At 45.2% G+C, this 24,769-nt stretch overlaps 1 protein-coding gene across 2 annotated transcripts in view; it reads left to right on the top strand.

The window, feature by feature from the left end:
- Nucleotides 1-24,769, top strand: part of trappc8 (trafficking protein particle complex subunit 8) — a 97,882-nt gene that overhangs the window by 42,406 nt on the left and 30,707 nt on the right. Inside the window, exons 11-21 of one of the 2 annotated variants that reach the window (XM_014123258.3) lie at nt 124-224; nt 419-524; nt 2,992-3,123; nt 3,688-3,912; nt 4,740-4,845; nt 8,244-8,438; nt 17,842-18,017; nt 18,235-18,309; nt 19,880-20,006; nt 20,174-20,331; nt 23,218-23,687. In XM_014123258.3, coding sequence (XP_013978733.2) covers nt 124-224; nt 419-524; nt 2,992-3,123; nt 3,688-3,912; nt 4,740-4,845; nt 8,244-8,438; nt 17,842-18,017; nt 18,235-18,309; nt 19,880-20,006; nt 20,174-20,331; nt 23,218-23,687 — 1,871 coding nt within the window. Of the gene's footprint in view, nt 1-123; nt 225-418; nt 525-2,991; nt 3,124-3,687; nt 3,913-4,739; nt 4,846-8,243; nt 8,439-17,841; nt 18,018-18,234; nt 18,310-19,879; nt 20,007-20,173; nt 20,332-23,217; nt 23,733-24,769 lie in introns of both variants that reach the window. The other variant, XM_014123256.3, reaches the window with a different exon arrangement.

The following is a 24,769-nucleotide window of genomic DNA, read 5'->3' as shown; positions in this document are numbered from 1 at the left end:
CAAAACTATTTGGATAAATGAGAAATGGATACATCTTAAATGGTTATCATTCTCTCATATTGCTGAACCCTCTTTCTTGTTATCTCTCTCTTTCTCTGTCGCTGTCTGTCGGTCTGTCTGTAGGAGATGGCAGCAGTGTCTGCGTTTCTCCAGGGTGGGGCTCCACGGCCGTATCCAGCACACTATATGGACACGGCAATTCAGACCTACAGAGATGTGTGCAAGTACGCATTAACACACACAGCTGCATGTGTTGTCACAAAAACACACATTGATTAACAATATCCAGTAAGCTAAAATACCCAGCCTCATAGTTCAACAGCCGCATACAAGTCACAAAACACACAACTACAATGTACTGGCTCTCCCACTCCTGTGCTAGTGTGTATGAATGTTTTATAAATGTCCCCCCCTGCAGGAACAAGGTCCTAGCTGAGCGTTGTGCTTTGTTCAGTGCTGAGATACTGAAGAGTCAGTCCAAGTACTCCGATGCTGCTACCCTCCTCATCAAGATGACCAGTGAGGTGAGAAGTAGACACTGCTTGTCATTGTTACCACAGGTTCTATGTTTTTATTCTGTAGATTGACCTCTGGCTTTGTGCATCTCTGTGGAAGTCAGATTATTGAATGTTACGTGTATCATATACAGTTGAAGTCGGAAGTTTACATAGACTTAAAATTCGTTTTTTTAACCACTCCACAAATTTCTTGTTAACAAACTATAGTTTTGACAAGTCGGTTAGGACATCTACTTTGTGAATGACACAAGTAATTTTTCCAACAATTGTTTACAGACATTATTTAATTTATAATTCACTGTATTACAATTCCAGTGGGTCAGAAGTTTACATGCACTAAGTTGACTGTGCCTTGAAACAGCTTGGAAAATTCCGGAAAATCATGTCATGGCTTTAGAAGCTTCTGATTAGGCTAATTTACATCATTTGAGTCAATTGGAGGTGTACCTGTGGATGTATTTCAAGGCCTGCCTTCAAACTCAGTGCCTCTTTGCTTGACATCATGGGAAAATCAAAAGAAATCAGCCAAGACCTCAAAAGAAAATTGTAGACGTCCACAATTCTGGTTCATCCTTGGGAGCAATTTCCAAACGCCTGAAGGTACCACATTCATCTGTACAAACAATAGTACGCAAGTATGAACACCATGGGACCAGGCAGCTGTCATACCGCTCAGGAAGGAAACGCGTTCTGTCTCCTAGAGATGAACGTACTTTGATGCGAAAAGTGCAAATTAATCCCAGAACAACGGCAAAGGACCTTGTGAAGATTGTTAGGGCTGCGTCAATTCAATTCTGGTATCAGAACAAAATTTAACACTAGGCTACTGAATATATTTTCAGCTGTTTATTAATAGAATTAGTCAAGCAGAATAAATGGTAAATGCAATCTTCGTATATACGGGTTCACTGTAACACCTCGCAGGGCAAACAGAGAACTGAAAATGACATAAGTTCTTCATTAAATACTCTGACAGAGATAGTTCCCGCTCACTGCTGGCCTGTCAGAGGGAGGATGAGCGTGGTTTAAACTTACTCATCCTATCGTTGGCGTGCAGGCTGGTCCCAGCCTCTAGACGCATCTTTGTTGCCAAGCATAGTTGTCTTCTAGCTTATCTTCGTGTGTGTACCCGAGAGTCAGACACCCAAGGACAGTGCCTGTTCTTGTGCCACAGCCATTCTCCCCTCTATCAGTTCCTCACATACACCTGTCCATGAGCGGCCCCACAACCAGGCATTGTGTGTGTGTGTGTGTGTGTGTGTGTGTGTGTCACGAGTCTACTCAGCCTACACTCCTACTAGCCAGCAACCCTCCAGTTAGTCATGTCTATTATATGTTGCTCAATCTATGTTAATACAATATAAACCTATTAGTGCATTACAGTCCGTTCATACTTAGGCCTACATCTACTGTAAATGGTAATGCATCACATCTAATAAGTGAAATAAAACCCAACAAGATGCTGGAGGAAACAGGTAAAAAAATATCTATATCCACAGCAAGGAAGAAGCCACTGCTCCAAAACCGCCATAAAAAAGCAGACTACAGTTTGCAACTGTACATGGGGACAAAGATCATACTTTTTGGAGAAATGTCCTCTGGTCTGATGAAACAAAAATAGAACTGTTTGGCCATCATAATCATTGTTATGTTTGGAGGAAAAAGGGGGATGCTTGCCAGCCGAAGAACACCATCCCAACCGTGAAGCACGAGGGTGGCAGCATCATGTTGTGGGGGTGCTTTGCTGCAGGAGGGACTGGTGCACTTCACAAAATAGATGGCACCATGAGGAAGTTAAAGCTTGGTCGCAAATGGGTCTTCCAAATGGACAATGACCCCAAGCATACTTTCAAAGTTGTAGCAAAATAGCTTAAGGACAACAAAGTCGAGGTATTGGAGTGGCCATCACAAAGCCCAGAACTGAAAAGGCGCGTGCGAGTAAGGAGGCATCCAAACTGACTCAGTTACACCAGCTCTGTCAGGAGGAATGGGCCAAAATTCACCCAACTTATTGTGGGAACCTTGTGGAAGGCTACCCAACATGTTTGACCCAAGTTAAACAATTTAAAGGCAATGCTACCGAATACCAATTGAATGTATGTAAACTTCTGACCCACTGGGAATTTAATGAAAGAAATAAAAGCTGAGATAAATCACACACTCTACTATTATGACATTTCACATTCTTAAAATAAGGTGGTGATCCTAACTGACCTAAGACAGGGAATTTTTACTAGGATTAAATGTCAGGAAATGTGAAATACTAAGTTTAAATGTATTTGGCTAAGGTGTATGTGAACTTCCGACTTGAACTGTGTGTATTTGTGAAACTTTTGTAATGTTGCTGCCTGCCGCTGTCTTGAACAGGTCTCTCTGTACAAATAAAGGTTAAATGAACGTGTGTGTGTGTGTGTGTGTGATATGTCCATGGTATTAGCTAACCTGTCTAACTCTGTCTCGATCTCGTTCTCAGGACTCTGATCTGTGTTCTGCCCTCCTATTGGAGCAGGCAGCCCACTGCTTCATTAACATGCGAAACCCCATGGTCAGGAAGTTTGCCTTCCACATGATCCTGGCAGGACACCGTTTCAGCAAGGCAGGACAGGTGAGTGGAACACAACCTGTGTTTGTGCATACCTGTGTTTGTGCATACCTGTGTTTGTGCATACCTGTGTTTGTGCATGTGTGTGTGTGTGTTAACCACAGCCAGGCCTTTTAAAAACAGAACAAGGTTTTTCATGTTTGCTGACATCTAATTTAAAAAAACATTTGATCACCAGATGAACAGAACAAGGTGATCTGAGACAGACCGGTGATTTACAGGTAGCTAGGTGGGTCAGAGAGGTTTAATGGAATCTGTCTTTTTGAAGCCCAGTTTGGGTGGGAGACTTGTAGTCTTCTATGTTCAGAGCAGCATGATGTGAATGAAGTTCTAGAACCGTTAGAGCATTCCATTTATACCCTTTGACTGATTTTGTTCTCTTTCCCTCTCGTTTTCCCCTCTTTTCTGTCATTTTCTGCTTTGCTTTTCTTTCTTACTTTGTGTTCCATCTTCTTGCACTCTCCCTGTACCTTGTTCCCTCTTCCCCACCCTCTCTATCCCTCTCTCCTCTTTCCCCCTCCCTGTCTTCATCCCCCCCACATGCCACCTCTCTCTCACTCGCTGTAGAAGCGCCATGCGTTGCGGTGTTACTGCCAGGCCATGCAGGTATATAAGGGTAAAGGCTGGTCCCTGGCTGAGGACCATATCAACTTCACTATCGGCCGCCAGTCCTTTACGCTGCGCCAACCAGAGAACGCTGTCTCAGCCTTCAGACACATCCTCACCAACGACAGCCAGCAGACCTCCACACAGCAGGGCGCCTTCCTCCGGGAGTACCTCTACGTCTACAGGGTAACACTCACAATGTTAATACAACCCTATTACAACCTTAAAACAACCTTAACTCATTGTTAGCAGGGAGCCTTCCTCATAGACATGAAAACAAGATAACAAGATGACAACACAACCTATACATAACCACAATACAACCTCAGGGAGCCTTCCTTAGAGAGTACCTCTATACCCATGAACAAGGCCTTGGCGTGATAGACTGTTATGTCACACTCTGTCCCACTGTTTCTGAAGAAACATTCACCTGAAATCTGACAATTCATCTCAAGTATGTGGAGACACACACACACACACACACACACACACACACACACACACACACACACACACACACACACACACTACAGAACTGGTCCATCACAAACCTGTTATATTAGTACTGCTCTCTGATTAATACATCAAAGAACTTGAAGCCTATGCGTCAGTCCCAGAATCTCGATGTCATTTAACAGAGTTTGGTTATTAAAATAAGTTACTTCTAGTAGACTTGTAGTGTGTGCTTTTAGGAATCGGAAATGTGCTGAGCTTGGTCTGGATGAGTCAGAAGTGCTTGTGCATTTGTGTGTGTGTGTGTGTGTGTGTGCGCGCGTGTTCTTACCCTCCACTATGGCCAATGAGGAAGATGTGTGTGTGTGTGTGTGTGTGTGTGTGTGTGTGTGTGTGTGTGTGTGTGCGCGCTGCACCCAATTTTAAGTGTGATTATTATAACACTAACTCAGCATGCAGGGTCCGTTAGTGAGTCTTGCACAGGCTATATTTTAGTGTGCGTGTGATGTTCGGCATCAGTGTGTGTTAACAGTATGTCCTTACTCTACCTGTTCCTCCAGAATGTGCCAGGGGTGCGTGAGGTGGCACTACCCCAGCTTCCCCTACCCTGCATCAACAGCTCTGCTACCAGGGTCTACTTTGGCCACGAACGCCGCCTGGCAGAGGGTAAGACTGACACACACACAAATTTCACCGCCAAGCATTGCTCCCCAGTCACATATTTAAAGCTGCTAAATAACTGTGTGTGTGTGTGTATATAGTTAGATAGATATCTATCTGTTAAACAAAGGTCATTCAAAGTAGCCACCCTTTGCCTTGATGACAGCGTTGCACACTCTTGGCATTCTCTCAACCAACTTCACATGGATTGTTTTTCCAACATTCTTGAAGGAGTTCCCACATATGCTGAGCACTTGTTGGCTTTTTTTCCTTCATTCTGCGGTCCAACTCATCCCGAACCATCACAATTTGGCTGAGGTTGGGTGATTGTGGAGGCCAGGTCATCTGATGCAGCTCTCCATCACTCTCCTTTGTCAAATAGCACTTACACAGCCTGGAGGTGTGTTTTAGGTCATTGTCCTGTTGAAAAACAAATGATAGTCCCACTAAGCGCAAACCAGATGGGATGGTGAATCGCTGCAAAATGCTGTGGTAGCCATGCTGGTTAAGTGTGCCTTGAATTCTAAATAAATCTCAGACAGTGTCATCAGCAAAGCACCATCACACATCCTCCTCCATGCTTCACGGTGGAACCACACATTCGAGGATCATCCGTTCACCTACTCTGCATCTCACAAAGACACGGCAATTGGAAACAAATATCTAAAATTGACTCATCAGACCAAAGGACAGCTTTCCACTGGTCTAATGTCCATTGCTCGTGTTTCTTGGCACAAGGAAGTCTCTTCTTAGTATTGGCGTCCTTTTAGTATTAGTTTCCTTTCAGCAATTCGACCATGAAGGCCTGATTCACGCTATTCCCTCTGAACAGTTGATGTCTCTTACTTGAACTCTGTGAAGCATTTATTTGGGCTGCAATTTCTGAGGTGGAGTTAACTGTAATGAACTTATCCTCTGCAGTAGAGGTAACTCTGGGTCTTCCCTTCCTGTGGCGGTCCTCATGAGAGCCAGTTTCCTCATAGTGCTTTGCGACTGCACTTGTAGAAACTTTCAAAGTTCTCGCGCGCATCGTCGGTGGTTGGGGGGGGCGTGGGTGTGTGTCGTGGGTGTGTGTCGTGGGTGGGTGGGTGGGTGGGTGCGTGCGTGTCGTGGGTGCGTGCGTGTCGTGGGTGGGTGCGTGGGTGTCGTGGGTGCGTGTGTGTGTCGTGGGTGGGTGCGTGTGTGTGTCGTGGGTGGGTGCGTGTGTGTGTCGTGGGTGGGTGCGTGTGTGTGTCGTGGGTGGGTGCGTGTGTGTGTCGTGGGTGCGTGTGTGTGTCGGTGGGCGGGCGCGCGTGTCGGTGGGCGGGCGCGCGTGTCGGTGTGTGTGGGCGCGCGTGTCGTCTGTCGGTGCGTCGTCGGTCTGTGTGTGTGTGTGTCGTCGTCGGTGTGCGCGTCGTGGAAAGGGTGCGTGCCTTGGGCAGGTGCGCGCCGTCGTCTCTCTCTCTCTCTGTGTGTGTGTGTGTCAGGGTTTCCTTTATGAAATGTGGTACTAGACATTTGGACGGCAGCAATTTAATGTACACCGGGGATATGGCCGATCAGTCTATTCATTGTCTTCTCTTTACAGCACGTTTTCCAAACCACGTTTTCCCGCGATTTAATTTTTAAATATTGGGATATGTCTGTCTGGTTAGTCTTCTCTATATTTCAGTGACAGTAACAACTCAACAATCATCTATTTGGTATCTATTTGCAGCACACTATGCCTTTCCTTCCGACTTTAGGGATTACGATTTAAAACACTACAACTTATTTAATGATCCTCAGTGGCCAAATCATGCTTTAGTAGCCTATTTGGAAGGATTTTATTTATTTATGTATGGACAGGAGTAGGCTAATTTAGTTAGGTTAATTAGGTAGGCTAATTAGGTGAGTAGACTCATTTGGCAATTTAATTAAATTTACTTAGGGAAAGCTTAGCTTCCCCTAGCCTTATAGAAAGGCCACCTATGAGCCTATGTCAATCTACTATCTCCCGTAGTACAAATGTTGACCCATTATATTGGTCAGCTTCTCGAGAAATAAATAGCCCAAGCAGACTCTGGGACAGTTCTGGGACGATAGATCACAAATTCATACAACCAGTAGGCCTAGGATACATAATAAAATGTTAGAAAGCATTGAATCTGATGCAACAGACTAAAACGTTTCGCTTGAAATGTTGATAAACTATTATTTCTTAACATTATTAGCGCAGCAATGCGCTCAAGGCAGTAGACTACACGCGAATGTGCATTTGGCTACCAGACAAGGAAAGAAAGTTGAAAACCAATAGAACATGAGAGAAATGGGCTACGGGTTTCAGTAATTGCCTCCATATGGTTGGGTTTTTGCCTAGGCTGCTGTGTAGCGAGGTAATACATGCCTCATAGTATGTAGTAAAACATTCAGGTTTCAAATAATTTAGTAGCTATATGTTTTCAAAATCCATACTGCCTCCAGCTCATTGCAATGTGGTGTGTGATGCGTTGATGAAGCCTGCCTTCTGTTGCCTATGCATTTGAATGGCGAATGGGAATCGTGCTTCAATTACCAGTTGCGAAATTTAAATATTAGCTATTTTTAATGGTTACCCCAAAAAATATTTTATTTAGAATTGTTGTGCAATGATTGGCTTATAAAAGTGCTGCCTGACAGATTTTCTGCTAAAAGGCTCTATCTGTATGCTGTGTGTTAACTAAGATTCATAATGAATTTAACACCAATTTAATTCCACGAAATTATTCAAATGAACCTATAGACAGATGAGCATGACCCTTCAAATGTATTTACATCACCTGGTATTTCCATCAATGAATACCCCAAAAAGCATTATTTCGCAATCGGGTTTTGGTTCATCTTCATCTCTTGGCGTATGACTACTTTAAAACGTTTAGTATTCGGTCCCAGATTCCTAGAACGCAATGAGGACATCAAGCTTGTGACTACACACTAGTTGAATAGATTTGTTTTGGTAGTTATGTTTTGCCCAATAGAAACAGAATGGTGAATGATGGCTTTAGTAGTTGAGTAGATAACATATTTCCGAACACTTCTAAATTAATCCTGATAATGTAATTTAATAATGAAGATTAGAGGCTTCAACAACACGATAACCTATCACCATTACCAATAACAGGGGAGATTAGCAATACGTTATTCACCATTCACTTCCAAAATGCTGCAGTATAGAGCCAAATTGAATATTTTAGCTTCACTGTCCAAATGCATACGGAGGGTAGTGTATGTATCCCTTTTGCACCAACCTACTCACACAGTAATTGTTTTGATCCACAATGTCCTTGTTACGTTGTTATTAATATATTGAACTTCCCAGGCAGAAATCTACTGCATAGTGCTTGTTTGATCCATAATGACCTGATTGACTGAACAATTTATTTCTTGTGATATTGGTTATTGATCAGGTGAGAAGCAGGCTGCCACCCATGTGTCCTTGGACCAGGAGTTTGACCGGGACCTAGCTGCCGTGTGGCAGGACCTCGAGGAACAGGTGGTTGCCGCCGCCAACCGTGGGCTTGTCCCGTCAACGTTCTACCCTACCCAGTGCTGCCTCAACAGTCAGACGGACAATCTCCACTTCCCGCTGGCTGTAGTAGAAGGTGAGAACAGTTACTCTCCTCCGTACCACACTTCTCCCATTTTCCTCATCACTTTTCTTAACCTGTTATGGCTAGGGGGCAGTATTTTCACGGCTGGATAAAAAAACGTACCCGATTTAATCTGGTTACTACTCCTGCCCAGTAACTAGAATATGCATATAATTATTGGCTTTGGATAGAAAACACTCCAAAGTTTCTAAAACTGTTTGAATGGTGTCTGTGAGTATAACAGAACTCAAATGGCAGGTCAAAACCTGAGAGATTCCTTTACAGGAAGTGGCCTGTCTGACCATTTCTTGAACTTCTTTGCCATCTCTATCTTTTACAAAGGATCTCTGCTCTAACGTGACACTTCCTACGTCTTCCATGGGCGCTCAGAGCCCGGGAAAAACCTGAATGTCGTCATCCCAGCCCCAGGCTGAAACACATCGCCTTTCTCAAGTGGCCGATCAAGGGACTGTGGGCTTAGGCGCGTGCCCTGGCCGCCCCCGTCTTTGTGATTTTTTCCTCTGTTTGCCGAAAAGGAGATTCCCGGTCGGAATATTATCGTTTTTTTACGAGATAAATGGCATAAAAATGGATTTTAAACAGCGGTTGACATGCTTCGAAGTACGGTAATGGAATATTTAGAATTTTTTTGTCACGAATTGCGCCATGCGCACGACCCTGATTTACCATTTCGGATAGTGTCTGGGACGCACGAACAAAACGCCGCTATTCGGATATAACGATGGATTATTTTGGACCAAACCAACATTTGTTATTGAAGTAGCAGTCCTGGGAGTGCATTCTGACGAAGACAACAAAAGGTAATCAAACTTTATAATAGTAAATCTGATATTGGTGAGTGTTAAACTTGCCGGGTGTCTAAATAGCTAGCCCGTGATGGCTGGGCTATGTACTTAGAATATTGCAAAATGTGCTTTCACCAAAAAGCTATTTTAAAATCGGACATATCGAGTGCATAGAGGAGTTCTGTATCTATAATTCTTAAAATAATTGTTATGTTTTTTGTGAACGTTTATCGTGAGTAATTTAGTAAATTGTTAGCAAATTCCCCGGAAATCGAAATAAAAAGTACAAGACTTATATAACCCCGAATTAAAGACAAAACAAAGAGTTAGATTGAAGAGAGGACAGAAGGTAAATTGACAACCTGTAGTTGAGAACACGGTTTGCAAAAAAATAAAAATATGGGGGGTATGCTAGTTCTGAACGTCACATGCTAATGTAAAAAGCTGTTTTTTGATATAAATATGAACTTGATTGAACAAAACATGCATGTATTGTATAACATAATGTCCTAGGTGTGTCATCTGATGAAGATCATCAAAGGTTAGTGCTGCATTTAGCTGTCTTCTGGGTTTTTGTGACATTATATGCTAGCTTGAAAAATGGGTGTCTGATTATTTCTGGCTTGGTACTCTGCTGACATAATCTAATGTTTTGCTTTCGCTGTAAAGCCTTTTTGAAATCGGACAGTGTGGTTAGATAAAGGAGAGTCTTGTCTTTAAAATGCTGTGAAATAGTCATATGTTTGAAAAATTGAAGTTTTTGTATTTTTGAGGAATTTGTAATTCGCGCCACGCCTATCATTGGATATTGGAGCAGGTGTTCCGCTAGCGGAACGTCTAGATGTAAGAGGTTAAGTGCGAGCTACCCACAGACTTTGACGCCCTCATCGCTTTGACCATCTGTATCAATGGGCGATTGCGGGAACGACGGATGGAGAGAGAATTCGACTTCATTCACACATCCAGGGATTCCACCTCGCTTCCGAGTAATCCCTGAAGTCCCCGATGGTCCCATGGCCGAGAGCACCCGAGATTTCCTTACCTTCCTCGAGAGTCACCGAGGAGGGCCGAGGCACTGTTTCCCGAGCCCATGCGAGTAGGCAGGGCTGGGCTGTCGCCAATGAAATGGCAACACTGGATAATGTTGTGTCCTCGTGCCCGGTAAAAGACCATGCTCAACAGTTGGAGATGGTAATCTGGTTACCATATGGGTAATTTTTCTGCTTCCCTTATTCACACTCCTTTTAATGTCAGTCTGCTGTGAAGAAACCAGTCCAAATCTCTCTGGGTCCTTATTGACTCTGGGGCCGATGAGAGCTTTTTGGACACCACACTGGCTTCCGAGCTGAACATCCCCACTCAGCCCTTCTCCATTCCTAGGAATGTTAGAGCGTTGGACGGGGGCTCCATAGTTCGGGTCACCGGTAACACCACTCCCATCAACCTATGTGTGTCAGTGAATCACAGCGAGACCATTCAGTTCCTGATCGTCAAGTCCCCCCAGATTCCCGTGGTTTTGGGATTATCCTGGCTCCAGCGACACAACCCAATCAACAACTGGTCTACAGGTGCCATCATGGGCTGGAGTCCGTTCTGCCACTCCGATTGTCAGCGCAACGTGCCCTGGGATGTCTTCCTGGGTCCTCTGAGGTGGTTCCAGATCTCTCCGCCATTCCCGCAGAGTACCAGGATCTCCGGGAGGTGTTCAGCAAGTCCCGGGCCACTTCCCTTCTGCCACACTGTCCCTATGACTGCGGGATTGACCTTCTCCCTCGCACCACGCCGCCCTAGGGGGGGCGTCTGTACTCGCTGTCGGGACCTGAAACCAAGGCTATGGAGGACAACATTGGACTCCCTAGCTACTGGATTATTCCGTCCCTTTTCCGCTGGCGCAGGGTTCTTCTTCGTGGACAAGACCCTGCGCCCGTGCATTGACTACCGGGGATTCAATGACATCACTGTAAAGAACCGTTAACCGCTACCACTCATTTATCAGCCTTTGAGCCGCTCCAGGGGGCCACTGTGTTCTCCAAGCTGGATCTACATAACGACTACCACCTGGTGCGGATACGAGAGGGCGACGAGTGGAAGACCAACTTCAACATGGCCAGCGGCTACTACGAATATCTGGTCATGCCCTTTGGCCTCACCAACGCCCCTGCCGTGTTCCAGGCTCTGGTGAATGACGTTCTCCGCGAAATGCTGAACCGGTTCATCTTCGTCTACATTGATGACATCCTCGTCTTCTCTCGCTCCCCCCAAGAACACGTGCTCCATGTCAGGCAGGTTCTACAGCGCCTTCTGGAGAATCAGTTTGTTAAGACAGAAAAGTGCGAGTTCCATCGCACCACCATTACCTTTCTGGGCTACATCATCTCTGCTGGGAGCGTCAAGATGGATCCCGAGAAGGTGAAGGTGGTCGGGGATTGGCCTCAGCCTACGTCCATGGTGCTTCCTGGGGTACGCATACTTTTTTTGCCACTTTTATCCAGAGTTACAGCACCCTGGCCTCCCCCCCCCCCCCCCCCCCCCCCGTCTGCCCTCACCTCTACCAAGGTTCCATTCACGTGGTCCACAGCCTCGGACCGGGCGTTCCGGGACCTTAAATACCGCTTCACCACGGCTCCAATCCTGATTCATTCGTACCCTTCCCATCAGTTTGTGGTAGAGGCCGACGCTTCGGATGTCGAAGTGGGGGCTGTTCTGTCCCAACGTTCTGCACTGGACCTTTAAGCTGCATCCCTGTGCCGCCTTCTCCCACTGCCTCACCGCCACGGAGAGGAATTACGATGTGGGGAATCGGGAGCTTCTTGCGGTGAAGATGGCATTGGAGGAATGGAGGCACTGGCTCCAAGGGGCACAACATCTGTTCATTGTGTGGACGGACCACAAATACCTGTAGTATCTCCGCACTGCCATGCGCCTCGTTTCCAGGCAGGCGAGATGGGCCCTGCTGTTTACCCGGTTCAACTTTTCCCTCTCCTACCAGCTGGGGTCCAAGTACGTCACGCCGGATGCCCTGTCTCGCCCCTATACCCCACAGCTACCACCCCAGAGCCGGAGACCAGCCTTCCCACCTCATGCCCACTTAGCTGGGTTATTGGGAAACAGGTCCGGGAGGCACAGCGGTCCCAGCTGAACCCTGAGGGGGGGCCCAGATAACCGGATGTTCGCCTTCGTGCGACAACGATTTTGCTGGACAACCATGGTTCCAGACGTCGCCGCCTGCATGGTCTATGCACGGAAGACCCCTCGACAAGCTCCGGCTGGCCTTGTCCAACCTCTGCCCACATCGCCCCTGGTCTCACATCTCCCTGGACTTTGTCACGGGTCTCCCACCATCTGATGACAACACCGCCATCATGACCGTGGTGGATCGCTTTTCCAAGGCCGCCCACTTCCTTCCTCTCCCCAAGTTACCCTCTGCCAAGGAGCCGACCCAAGTCATGTTGCAGCACGTCTTCCCGGATCCATGGATTTCCCGTGGACATGGTAACCGACAGCGGCCCTCAGTTCTCTTCCCGGTTCTGGAAGGCGTTCTGCACCCTCATTGGGTCATCGGCCAGCCTGTCCTCTGGGTTCCACCCCCAGTCCAATGACCAGTCGGAGCGAGCCAACCAGGACCTCGAGACTACCCTGCGCTGCCTGGTCTCCGCCAACCCAACCACCTGGAGCCAGCAGCTTGTGTAGGTGGAATACGCCCACAACACCCTTCCCTGCTCTGCCACGGGCCTATCACCCTTTGAGTGTTCCCTGGGGTATCAGCCCCCGTTCTTCCATGAGTAGGAAGAGGAGGTCGGCAAACCTTCTGCCCAGATGTTTGTCCGCTGCTGTCGTCGAACCTGGAGGAGAGCCCGGGTCGGCCCTCCTCAAGACCACCTCCAGGTATCGATGACAAGTGGATCGCCATCGGACCCCTGCTCCCCAGTATCGTCTCAGGCAGAAGGTATGGCTATTCCTCCGGGATCTGCCCCTCCGGGTGGAATCCCCCCGGTATATCGGCCCATTCCCCATCTCCAAGATCATTAGCCCCTCTGCTGTTCATCTTCTGTTACCCGTACCCTTCGTATACATCCCACCTTTCATGTGTCCAGAGTCAAACCCATGTCTCACAACCCTTTGTCTCCCATTTACTGGTTTTGACCCTTGCCTGTCCTGACTCTGAGCCCGTCTGCCTGACCACTTTTCCTGAGCTAGCCTGCCGACCTGTAGCTTTGCCTTCCTCTGGTTTACTGACCCCTGCCTGACCCCTCCCTGACCACTGCCTGACCCCTTGACCTGTCTATTGCCTTCCCCCTGTTGGAATATTAAACTATTTTTAATTCGACGTGGTCTGCATCTGGGTCTTACCTACATACCTTATTGGCAAGTGTCTTCACTGACATGTTCTACCTCTCCCCTGTCTGATTCTGTAATACCAACATGTTTCAAGCAGACCACCATAGTCCCTGTGCCCAAGAACACTAAGGTAACCTGCCTAAATGACTACTGAACCGTAGCACTCACACACGTCTGTAGCCATGAAGTGCTTTGAAAGGCTAGTCGTGGCTCACAATCAACACCATTATCCCAGAAACACTAGACCCACTCCAATTTGAATATCGCCCCAACAGATCCACAGATGATGCCGATGATTTCCTGACGGGAAGTCCAGGAGGTAAGGGTAGGTAACAACACAGGTGGTCAAGGGTAGGTAACAACACATCCGCCACGCTGATCCTCAACACGGGGGCCCCTCAGAGGTGCGTGCTCAGTCCCCTCCTGTACTTCCTGTTCACTCATGACTGCACGGCCAGGCATGACTCCAACACCATTAAGTTTGCCAATGACACAACAGTGGTAGTCCTGATCAATGACAACGAGACATAATATAGGGAGGAGGTCAGAGACCTAACCTAGTGGTGCAAGGACAACAACCTCTCCCTCAACGTAACCAAGACTAAGGAGATTATTGTGGACTACAGGAAAAGGAGAACCAAGCACGCCCCCATTCTCATCGATTGGGCGGTAGTGGAGCGGGTTGAGAGCTTCAAGTTCCTTGGCGTTTCACATCACCAACAAACTAACATGGTCCAAGCACACCAAGACATTCGTGAAGAGGGCACGACAAAACCTATTCCCCCTCAGGAGACTGAAAAGATTTGGCATGGTCCTCAGATCCTCAAAAGGTTATACAGATACACCATCGAGAGCATCCTGACTGGTTGCATCACTCCCTGGTATGGCAACTGCTCGGCCTCCGACCGCAAGGCACTACAGAGGGTAGTGCATATGGCCCAATACATCTCTGGGGCCAAGCTTCCTGCCATCCAGGACCTCTATACCAGGCGGTGTCAGAGGAAGGCCACCCTACTCATTGACTGTTCTCTCTGCTACCACACTGCAAGCAGTACCAGAGCACCAAGTCCAGGTCCAAGAGGCTTCTAAACAGCTTCCAGCAGGCCATAAGACTCCTGAACATCTAATTAAATGGATTTCCAGACTATTTGCATTGCCCCCTCGCCCTCTCTTTTACACTGCTGCTACTCTCTGTTGTTATCATCTATGCATAGTCACTTTAATAACTCTACCTACATGTACATATTACCTCAATTACCTCAATTTAATCGGTGCCCCCGCACATTGACTCTGTACTGGTACCCCTTGTATATAGTCTCGCTATTGTTATTTTACTGCTGTTCTTTAATTATTTGTTACATTTATTTCTTTTTTTATGTATTTTTCTTAACTGCATTGTTGGTTAGGGGCTTTTAAGTAAGCATTTCACAAATAAAATTGTATTTTACAATTGAAACATGGATTGTGTCTGTGTTAAGGCTGTCCCCAACAAAAACATAAAAATCTTGGTCGACCGAGAGTCGTCTGTTCTTTCAACCAATTAATTGGTGTAAAACATACACTACCGTTCACAAGTTTGGGGTCACTTAGAAATTTCCTTTTGCAATTATCTTAGCCAACATCCCGGAGTCCCCTCTTCACTGTTGACGTTGAGACTGGTTTTTGCGGGTACTATTTAATGAAGCTGCCAGTTGAGGACTTTTGAGGAGTCTGTTTCTCAAACTAGACACTCTAATGTACTTGTCCTCCTGCTCAGTTGTGCACCGGGGCCTCCCACTCTTTATATTCTGGTTAGAGACAGTTTGTGCTGTTCTATGAAGGGAGTAGTGCACAGCGTTGTACGAGATTTTCGGTTTCTTGGCAATTCCTCGCATAGAATAGCCTAAATTTCTCAGAACAAGAATAGACTGACGAGTTTCAGAAGAAAGTGATTTGTTTCTGGCCATTTTGAGCCTGTAATCGAACCCACAAATGCTGATGCTTCAGATGCTCAACTAGTCTAAAGAAGGCCAGTTTTATTGCTTCTTTAATCAGGACAGCAGTTTTCAGCTGTGTTAGCATAATTGCAAAAGGGTTTTCTAATGATGAATTAGCCTTTTTAAAATGATAAACTTGGATTATCTAACACAACATGCCATTGGAACACAGGAGTGATGGTTGCTGATAATGGGCCTCTATACGCCTATATAGATATTCCATTAAAAACCAGCCGTTTCCAGCTACAATAGTTATTTACAACATTAACAATGTCTACACTGTATTTTGATTAATTTGATGTTCTTTTAATGGACAAAAAAAATGTGGTTTTCTTTCAAAAACAAGGACATTTCAAATTGACGCAAAACTATTGAGCGGTAGTGTATATACATGTGACGTGACTATCATTAATGTGATGACTGCTATTCATCTAATAATTACTCGATTTAAATTAATCATGTAACAACTACCTCATTAGGAATCTGGGGCACCATGGGAAAAGTTTGTTTAATGGGTTAACGTTTCCCAAATTAACTTGGGTATATAGATATCATGCCAGTCATCAATTTAATAATTTCCTCATATCAGTCTTATTTTGAACGTCGTATACCCGGGTGTCACTGATCATTTGATTAGGTTATTTATTTACTAACAAGCTAAATGATAACTTAATATACACACACACACTGTATAGGTTATTGATTAGTAACTTAGTACCATGACAACAGGTCCCTCGCGGACCAACACAATATGACACGTGTTACACAAGATGGCGCTTTAAAGAGAGAGGAAGAGAAACAACACTTGGATACATTTGTAAACTACGCTTAGTTTAGCCCTAATACCTTGCCCTGAACTGCCACTCTTATGGGTAAGAAGTGTAATGCATGTATTTATGTGTTTAAGGTCTTCGTTGGGTATCTGTGGGGTAACTCTGTTGGGCCCAGGCCTTCGTGGGCCGAGTTCCGCTTAGTGAGAGAGGTTCGACGTAGGCCTTGTTCTTTGGATGGCCGTCTCCTTCGTTCTCGGGTGTAAGTCTCTGATTGTCCACAAGATGTCACAATGTCCTTTTTCTTAGTTTGTTTCCTTGTACTCGTTCTGGAAGAGTGGTCTTCTGAGCACGACTAAAATCAGTCGCATGCGTTCGTGAATGCAATTGCCGACATGGAACGGTTTAACAGTTAGGCTATTGATTATACGTAATTAAGTTGGTTTCTTCTCTCCTCATTTTTCATAGACAGTTAAGGCAAGGGGTGGCAGGTAACCTAGCGGTTAGAGCGTTGGACTAGTAACCGAAAGGTTGCAAGATCAAATTCCCGAGCTGACAAGGTAAAAATCTGTCATTCTGCCCCTGAACAAGGCAGTTAATCCACTGTTCCTAGGCCGTCATTGAAAATAAGAATTGTTCTTAACTGACTTGCCTAGTTAAACTAGGCAAGTCAGTCTTGCCTAGTTTCCAAACTCCGTCGCATTGTCCTCAACACCAATATGGGTACCTTTGCTATTATGCACATAGCAACATGGTCTTGGAAAAGGCGGCAATTCAGCAGCACGCTGGTGTTTCAGAAGCGCGGACAACCACCGTTATCCAATGCGGGAGAAAGCGCATTTGTTATAAAATAATATTTGAATTAGTGTTGCACCGTTGTTCTTACGTAATATAACCATACACAATTTCGGTAGCACATGTCTTATAGTAATGGATTATGCATTACGCAATGGATTAATCCACTCACAGGTGTCTTGTACACAATGAACTATTTTTTTTCTTGCCTAAAGGAATCTCGGTCAATCGACAGCCTATCAACCAAACAATCGACTAAATGGGGTCAGCCCTAGTATGTGTGCCATTCAGAGGGTAAATGGGTAAGACAAACGATTTAAGTGCCTTTGAACGGGTTATGGTAGTAGGTGCCAGGCACACCGGTTTGAGTGTGTCAAGAACTGAGAAAGGGGTTTTTCATGCTCAACAGTTTCCCGGGTCTATCAAGAATGGTCCACCACCCAAAGGACATCCAGCCAACTTCACACAACTGTGGGAAGCAATGGAGTCAACATGGGCCAGCATCCCTGCGGAACGCTTTGGACACTTTGTAGTCCATGCCCCAATGAATTGAGGCTGTTCTGAGGGCAAAAAGGGGTGCAACCTAATATTAGGAAGGTGTTCTTAATCCTTGTGTGCTCTGTGTACCGTATATTACGTATTGTTTTGAATTCACTATACTTAGATATCCTCACATTTCTTTGGTTGTGTTTGTCCTCATCCTGGTGTCTCTCTTTCTGCTCCTTTGTAGAACCCATCATAGTTGAGGTGGCATTCCGGAACCCTCTAAAGGTTCCACTGGTTCTCTCAGACCTCTCACTGCTCTGGAAGTTCACGCTCAAAGACTTCTCTCGACCACAACCGCAGGACATCATGGTTGAAGACGCTGTCACCATCAGCAACGAGAAGGAGGCCATCACTCCCAGGGTAAGAAAGGGAAAGGGGGATACCTAGTCAGTTGTACAACTGAATGCCTTCAACTGAAATGTGTCTTCTGCATTTAACCCAATCCCTCTGAATCAGAGCAACTGTGGGTGTTACCTTCGCTCTGTGAGGCTACAGTGCTGTAAGAGCAGTTACTTTTCATTAAATTCATCACATTCAACTCGTTAACCTCTACTTTTTACAACCCGTCTCGTTCCAGACAGTGCATAAAGATGACATCATCACCACAGAAGTCATCCCAGAGTTCTGCATGAGCCCCGAGGAGACAAGAGTGGTAAGTAGTGGCATCTTTTCTGATTTTCTGCAGTTCTTGGTCTCGGTCTCTTACCATTTTTCTCTCTCCCCCATTCTCTACCTCTTTCTTTCACCGCCTCTCATTTTCTGTGACTTCTCTCTAACCCCATGTTCAACCTTCAATCTCTCTCTCTCTCGCTCTCTCTCTCTCTCTCTCTCTCTCCCTCTCTCATCATTGTCATGTGATAACAGTATATGACTTCTTTCTGATAGAGTTGAAGTCGGAAGTTTACATACACTATAGTTTTGGCAAGTCGGTTACTTTGACAGTAATTTTTCCAACAATTGCTTAGACAGATTATTCCGCTTATAATTCACTATCACAATTCCAGTGGGTCAGAAGTTTACATACACTAAGTTGACTGTGCCTTTAAACAGCTTGAAAAAGTCCAGTAAATTATGTTATGGCTTTAGAAGCTTCTGATAGGCTAATTGACATCCTTTGAGTCAATTGGAGGTGTACCTGTGGATGTATTTCAAGGCCTACCTTAAAACTCAGTGCCTCTTTGCTTGACATCATGGGAAAATCAAAAGAAATCAGCCAAGACCTCAGAAAATAATTGTAGACCTCCACAAGTCTGGTTCATCCTTGGGAGCAATTTCCAAAAACCTGAAGGTACCACCTTCATCTGTACAAACAATAGTACGCAAGTATAAACACCATGGGACCACGCAGCCGTCATACTGCTCAGGAAGGAGACGCGTTCTGTCTCCTAGAGATTAACGTACTTTGGTACGAAAAGTGCAAATCAATCCCAGAACAACAGCAAAGGACCTTATGAAGATGCTGGAGAAAACGGGTACAAAAGTATTTATATCCACAGTAAAACAAGTCCTATGTCGACACAACCTGAAACGCCGCTCTGCAAGGAAGAAGCCACTGCTCCAAAATCGCCATAAAAAAGCCAGACTACGGTTTGCAACTGCACATGGGGACAAAGATCGTACTTTTGGAGAAATGTTCTCTGGTCTGATGAAACAAAAATAGAACTGTTTGGCCATAATGACCATCGTTATGTTTGGAGGAAAAAGGTGGAGGATTGCAAGCCAAAGAACACCATCCCAACCGTGAAGCACGGGGGTGGCAGCATCATGTTGTGGGGGTGCTTTGCTGCAGGAGGGACTGGTGCACTTCACAAAATAGATGGCATCATGAGGAGAATAATTATGTGGATATATTGAAGCAACATCTCAAGACATCAGTCAGGAAGTTAAAGCTTGGTCGCAAATGGGTCTTCCAAATGGACAATGACCCCAAGCATACTTCCAAAGTTGTGGCAAAATGGCTTAAAGACAACAAAGTCAAGGTATTGGAGTGGCCATCACAAAGCCCTGACCTCAATCCTATAGCAAATTTGTGGGCAGAACTGAAAAAGCATTCTTAAAATAAAGTGGTGATCCTAACTGACCTAAGACGGAGACTTTTTACTAGGATTAAATGTCAGGAATTGTGAAAAGCTGAGTTTAAATGCATTTGGCTAAGGTGTATGTAAACTTCCGACTTCAACTGTATCTCTCTATATGATGTATTTTCCCTCCTCTCCTGGCAGGCTCGTCTGAAGCTGCTTCCTCGCCAGACTGGTCAGCTCAACATCCTGGGTCTGGTCTATAACCTGGCCTCCACCCCTTCTACTGGAGACTCTACTATTAACAGCAACACTTTCTCACAGAGCCAAGGTAACACATACACATGGTCACACACACACACACACACACACACACACACACACACACACACACACACACACACACACACACACACACACACACACACACTGTAAAACCAGTGCTATAAACTTGTTTTGGTCCTTCTCACCCGACCGTTGTTGCGGTCCTCTCTACAGGTCCCTCAGCGACGGCGGGGACATCGGTTCGTGGTCGACAGGACCTAGAGATTCAGGGACCGCGGTTGAACCAGACCAAGGAGGAGAAGACCTCTGTCAGCCACGGTCCTGACCGACGTCTTGACCCCACCATCACCCCTCCCATGCCCCTGCTGGAGGTACTGACTCACCACTGTCCACTACCCCTTACCCAGAAATGAGCTTCAGTGTTTTTTTGGAACTAAACTATTAATTTAATACATTCAATGAATCTTAGGTCTAATGAATGTCATTTGACCCAATATTATGGCCATAGATTAGCAAATTAACCCTGATATGTATCAAATTATATTTTAAAACAGTTTAGATGTAATTGTAAAAAGTCTCATATGGTTTGCGTAAAGCAAATTTAAGATATTCTTCTGCTATTTAATATGGTGTTTTAATTTTGATAGAAATTGAATATAGAAGCTATAATATTTTGGGGTTCATGCAGCGAGGCTGGTGAAACCTTGTATTTCTTGGTGTTCATTATTATGTACCTTCTGCCAAATGGGTGAAAAAAATATATAATAATCTAATTCCAGTGAAATGGTAAGGCCCAGGAGGGTGCAACTTTACATGATGGTCAAGGCCCATACGTCACATCCTCTCATGCCGTGCCAATTGGCCACATGGTGTCACAATAACAAGCCATCTTATTGTAATAAAACTTGGTACACATGTTCCAAACACTGCCAAGACTCAACATTATGCAAGCACTTTCAGATTGACCATAGGGGGATGCTATAACCGGCACATATTTATCTCTTGACCTGTTTGGCACACATGCTCAGATATGAGTCTAGCCAGAAAGGAAGAGGTGAAGCGAGAGGACAAAATCTGTCATCTCCAGCAGGAGGCGTTGTTTCTTTCTTTCCGTCACCAATCAGTTTTTTTTTTTAATGTAGGTCGAAGTGTGTCGAATTTGGTCAACAAAACATTTAATGGCTTTTTTGCTACGTGAGGTTTATTTGATCTAACAGGAGTTTCGTAACGCTTAGGTTGTTGCAAGTCTACTGATATAAGTTGGACACGTAACATTCCAGCAAATTTATATTTAAAAAAAAGTCCTTTATATTGCTATGCATATTCATGACATGTGGTTAGTAGCATAGCATCTCTCTCCATAGAATACAGGCGGTTGACGTCAATAACCCTAATCAAATATTAAAACATTTATTAAAATAATGTATCCAAAGTGAGGAGTAGACAGGAGCTTGTGAGCCCTCCGTGCTGCTCTGTGGACAACGACTCCTATTGTTAGCTGTAAACTATGGTTCAGTTTGACCGCATGGTGGACAGGAAAAACCATTCACACAAGCTCATTGGCTAATTACGGCCATATTGTTTGCACTAGATTCCTGGAAAATAGAAGACGGGTACATAGACGCTATATACCATATTTGGTGCCAATCGGCACCACGGTTCTAGAGAAGAAAACATTTGAAAGTAGTCAAATGGTCCAAAAAGCATGTAAAGCATGATAAGGAGTACATAATTAGCTCATCCTAGGGCAATATGTCCAATTTGTCCTGCTGGTGGTGCTATGGGGCCAAAGCTTAAACCCCGGGCATTGCTTCTTGCAGCTAGCTATATTTGTTATTTTAGTTGTTCTAAAAAAAAAACAAGCGCTATGATGAAACTGACTCTCATGAGGACCGCAACAGGAAAGGAAGAACCAGATTTTGCTCTGCTGCAGAGGATAAGTTCATTAGTTACCAGCCTCAGAATTTGCAGCCCAAAAAAATGCTTCAGTGTTCAAGTAACAGACACATCTCAACATCAACTGTTCAGAAGAGACTGCATGAATGAGGCTATCATGGTCGAATTGCTGCAAAGAAACCAGTACTGAAGGACACCAATAAGAAGAAGACTTGCTTAGGCCAAGAAACTCGAGCAGTGGAAATCTGTTCTTTGGTCTGATGACTCCAAATTTGAGATTTTTGGTTCCAACCGCTGTGTCTTTGTGAGACTCAGAGTAGGTGAACGGATGATCCCCGCATGTGTGGTTCCCACCGTGAAGCATAGAGGAGGTGGTGTGGGGGTGCTTTGCTGGTGACACTGTCTGATTTATTTAGAACTCAAAGCACACTTAACCAGCATGGCTACCACAGCATTCTGCAGCGGTATGCCATCCTGGTTTGCGCTTAGTGGGACTATCATTTGTTTTTCAACAGGACAATGACCAACCTCCAGGCTGTGTAAGGGCTATTTGTCCTAGAAGGAGAGTGATGGAGTGCTGCATCAAGTGATATGGCCTCCACAATCACCCGACCTCAACCCAATTGAGATGGTTTGGGATGAGTTGGATCGCAGAGTGAAGGAAAAGCAGCCAATAAGTGCTCAGCATATGTGGGAACTCCTTCAAGACTGTTGGAAAAGCATTCCAGGTGAAGCTGGTTGAGAGAATGCCAAGAGAGTGCAAAGCTGTCATTAAGGCAAAGGGTGGCTACTTTGAAGAATCTTTATCACTTTTTGGTTACTAGATGATTTGATATGTATTATTTCATAGTTTGGATGTCTTCACTATTATTCTACAATGTAAAAATAAAAACATTTTGAATGAGTAGGTGTGTCCAAACCTTTGACTGGTGCTGTATATATATTTTAGTTTAGGTGTATATGTGTCTTTGGTCCATGCACATACATAAACTGTTCCATACATAGTCGTGGAAATAAAATGAGGGTGGTTTCTAACTATTCCATCTTTATGGATTTCATCTACTTAACATTTTTTACTTATTTTTTTTAACCTTCTTTTAGTTTTACCATTTTAGGTTGAACTGGACAGTATGGGAGTAATAATGGGGTGGATTCAGACTAGTATATATTTAAAAATGACTTGCAGCCAAGTCCCTCCCAGTTTCTGCTTTATATTTGCCTGTCTTTCTCCTGAGGAAGACTGCTACACTGGAGTAGGTCGCACAATAACTATCCCCTCTATCTGTCCCCATGTCTCCTTCACCATCTCTCTCCCCTCCTGTCTGTCTCTCTCTGTCTGCTTTTTTAACCCCCCCCCCCAGGTATTCTTCCTCCAGTTCCCTACTGCCCTACTATGCGGTGAGATCAGGAAGGCCTACGTGGAATTCTGTAATGTGAGTCACGTTCCCCTGTGCGGCCTGCGGGTGGCATCAACGCACCCAAACTTCTTTACCTTCGGAAGCTCCTCCCTAGCCACACCCCTCACACCCCTCAGCCCCACCTCCTTCGAGAACTGCTCTGCCTACAAGACCCTGGCCACACCCCCAGGAGCCACGCCCGGGTCGGTAACCGCGGTAACGCTGGTGTCGGCGGCCGACTTTGGGTCGGGGGGAGGAGGAGTGTTTGGTACGGGGGGTAAAAGAGTAGCAGAGATCCCTCTAGGAGAGGGAACGCTAACGCCTGGAGAATCTACCCAGCTGCCCCTGTGGCTGAGAGGACCAGACCAGGAAGGAGTCCATGAGATCAACTTCTTGTTCTACTACGAGAGTGCCGAGAAAGGAGGAAAGATCAGGTGGGGAGAGCAGTCTGGTATTCTAACTACGCAAGTCAAGATCAGGTAGGCGAGAGTTATTCAAGAGAGAACTCAGTACACACTACACAAGCCACATTACATCAGCCATTGAAGTAGGGGAGAGAGAGGGAGCACCCTGTTATAATCAGGTAGGGGAGAGAGGGAGCACCTTGTTATAATCACGTAGTGGAGAGAGCGCACCCTGTTGTAATCAGGTAGTGGAGAGAGAGAGCGGACCCTGTTATAATCAGGTAGGGGAGAGAGAGAGCGCAACCTGTTATAATCAGGTAGGGGAGAGAGAGAGAGCGCAACCTGTTATAATCAGGTAGGGGAGAGAGAGAGAGCGCAACCTGTTATAATCAGGTAGGGGAGAGAGAGGGCGCAACCTGTTATAATCAGGTAGGGGAGAGAGAGGGCGCAACGTGTTATAATCAGGTAGGGGAGAGAGAGGGCGCAACCTGTTATAATCAGGTAGGGGAGAGAGAGCGAGCACCCTGTTATAATCAGGTAGGGGAGAGTCATTCAAGAGAAGCCTTTTACTCGCTACACATTAGGCCTACTAGCAGACTGCTTATCAGGTAGGCGAGAGGAGCTATTATATTCAGGTAGGGCCGTGGGAAAGCTGCCTGATGCAAGAAAATATCTATTAGCATTACGATAAAGAAAAAGAACAGAGGTGATCTAGTAAAAAAAAAATCATGAAATCTACACACACAAGTGGAGATCAGGTAGGGAGAGAGAGAGAGAAGACTGGTATTCACTCACAACACATTACACAAGCAAAATAGTGTAACGTGAAAGAGTTTAGGGGAGCAAGAGCAGCCTTTTATATTCAAGTAGGACCGAAGCATAAGGAGAGTTGAAAGTTATTCACTAGTACACAAACCAAAGAGTGAATCATGAAAGCGATTCTTCATGTCTCTTCTTCAAAGGGAATTCTATAATTTAATTAAATATACTTTACATCAGTCTGACTCTTTCAGTGGTACTTTTATTTTATTTTATTTAACCTTTATTTAACTAGGCAAGTCAGTTAAGAACAAATTCTTATTTACAATGAATGCCTACCCCAACCAAACCCT

This window comes from Salmo salar, chromosome 10 (assembly GCF_965601325.2).
Source record: "Salmo salar chromosome 10, fSalSal1, whole genome shotgun sequence".
Taxonomy (NCBI): domain Eukaryota; kingdom Metazoa; phylum Chordata; class Actinopteri; order Salmoniformes; family Salmonidae; genus Salmo; species Salmo salar.
Note: the sequence above shows the minus strand (reverse complement) of the source record. Positions and strands in the feature narration are given on the sequence as shown.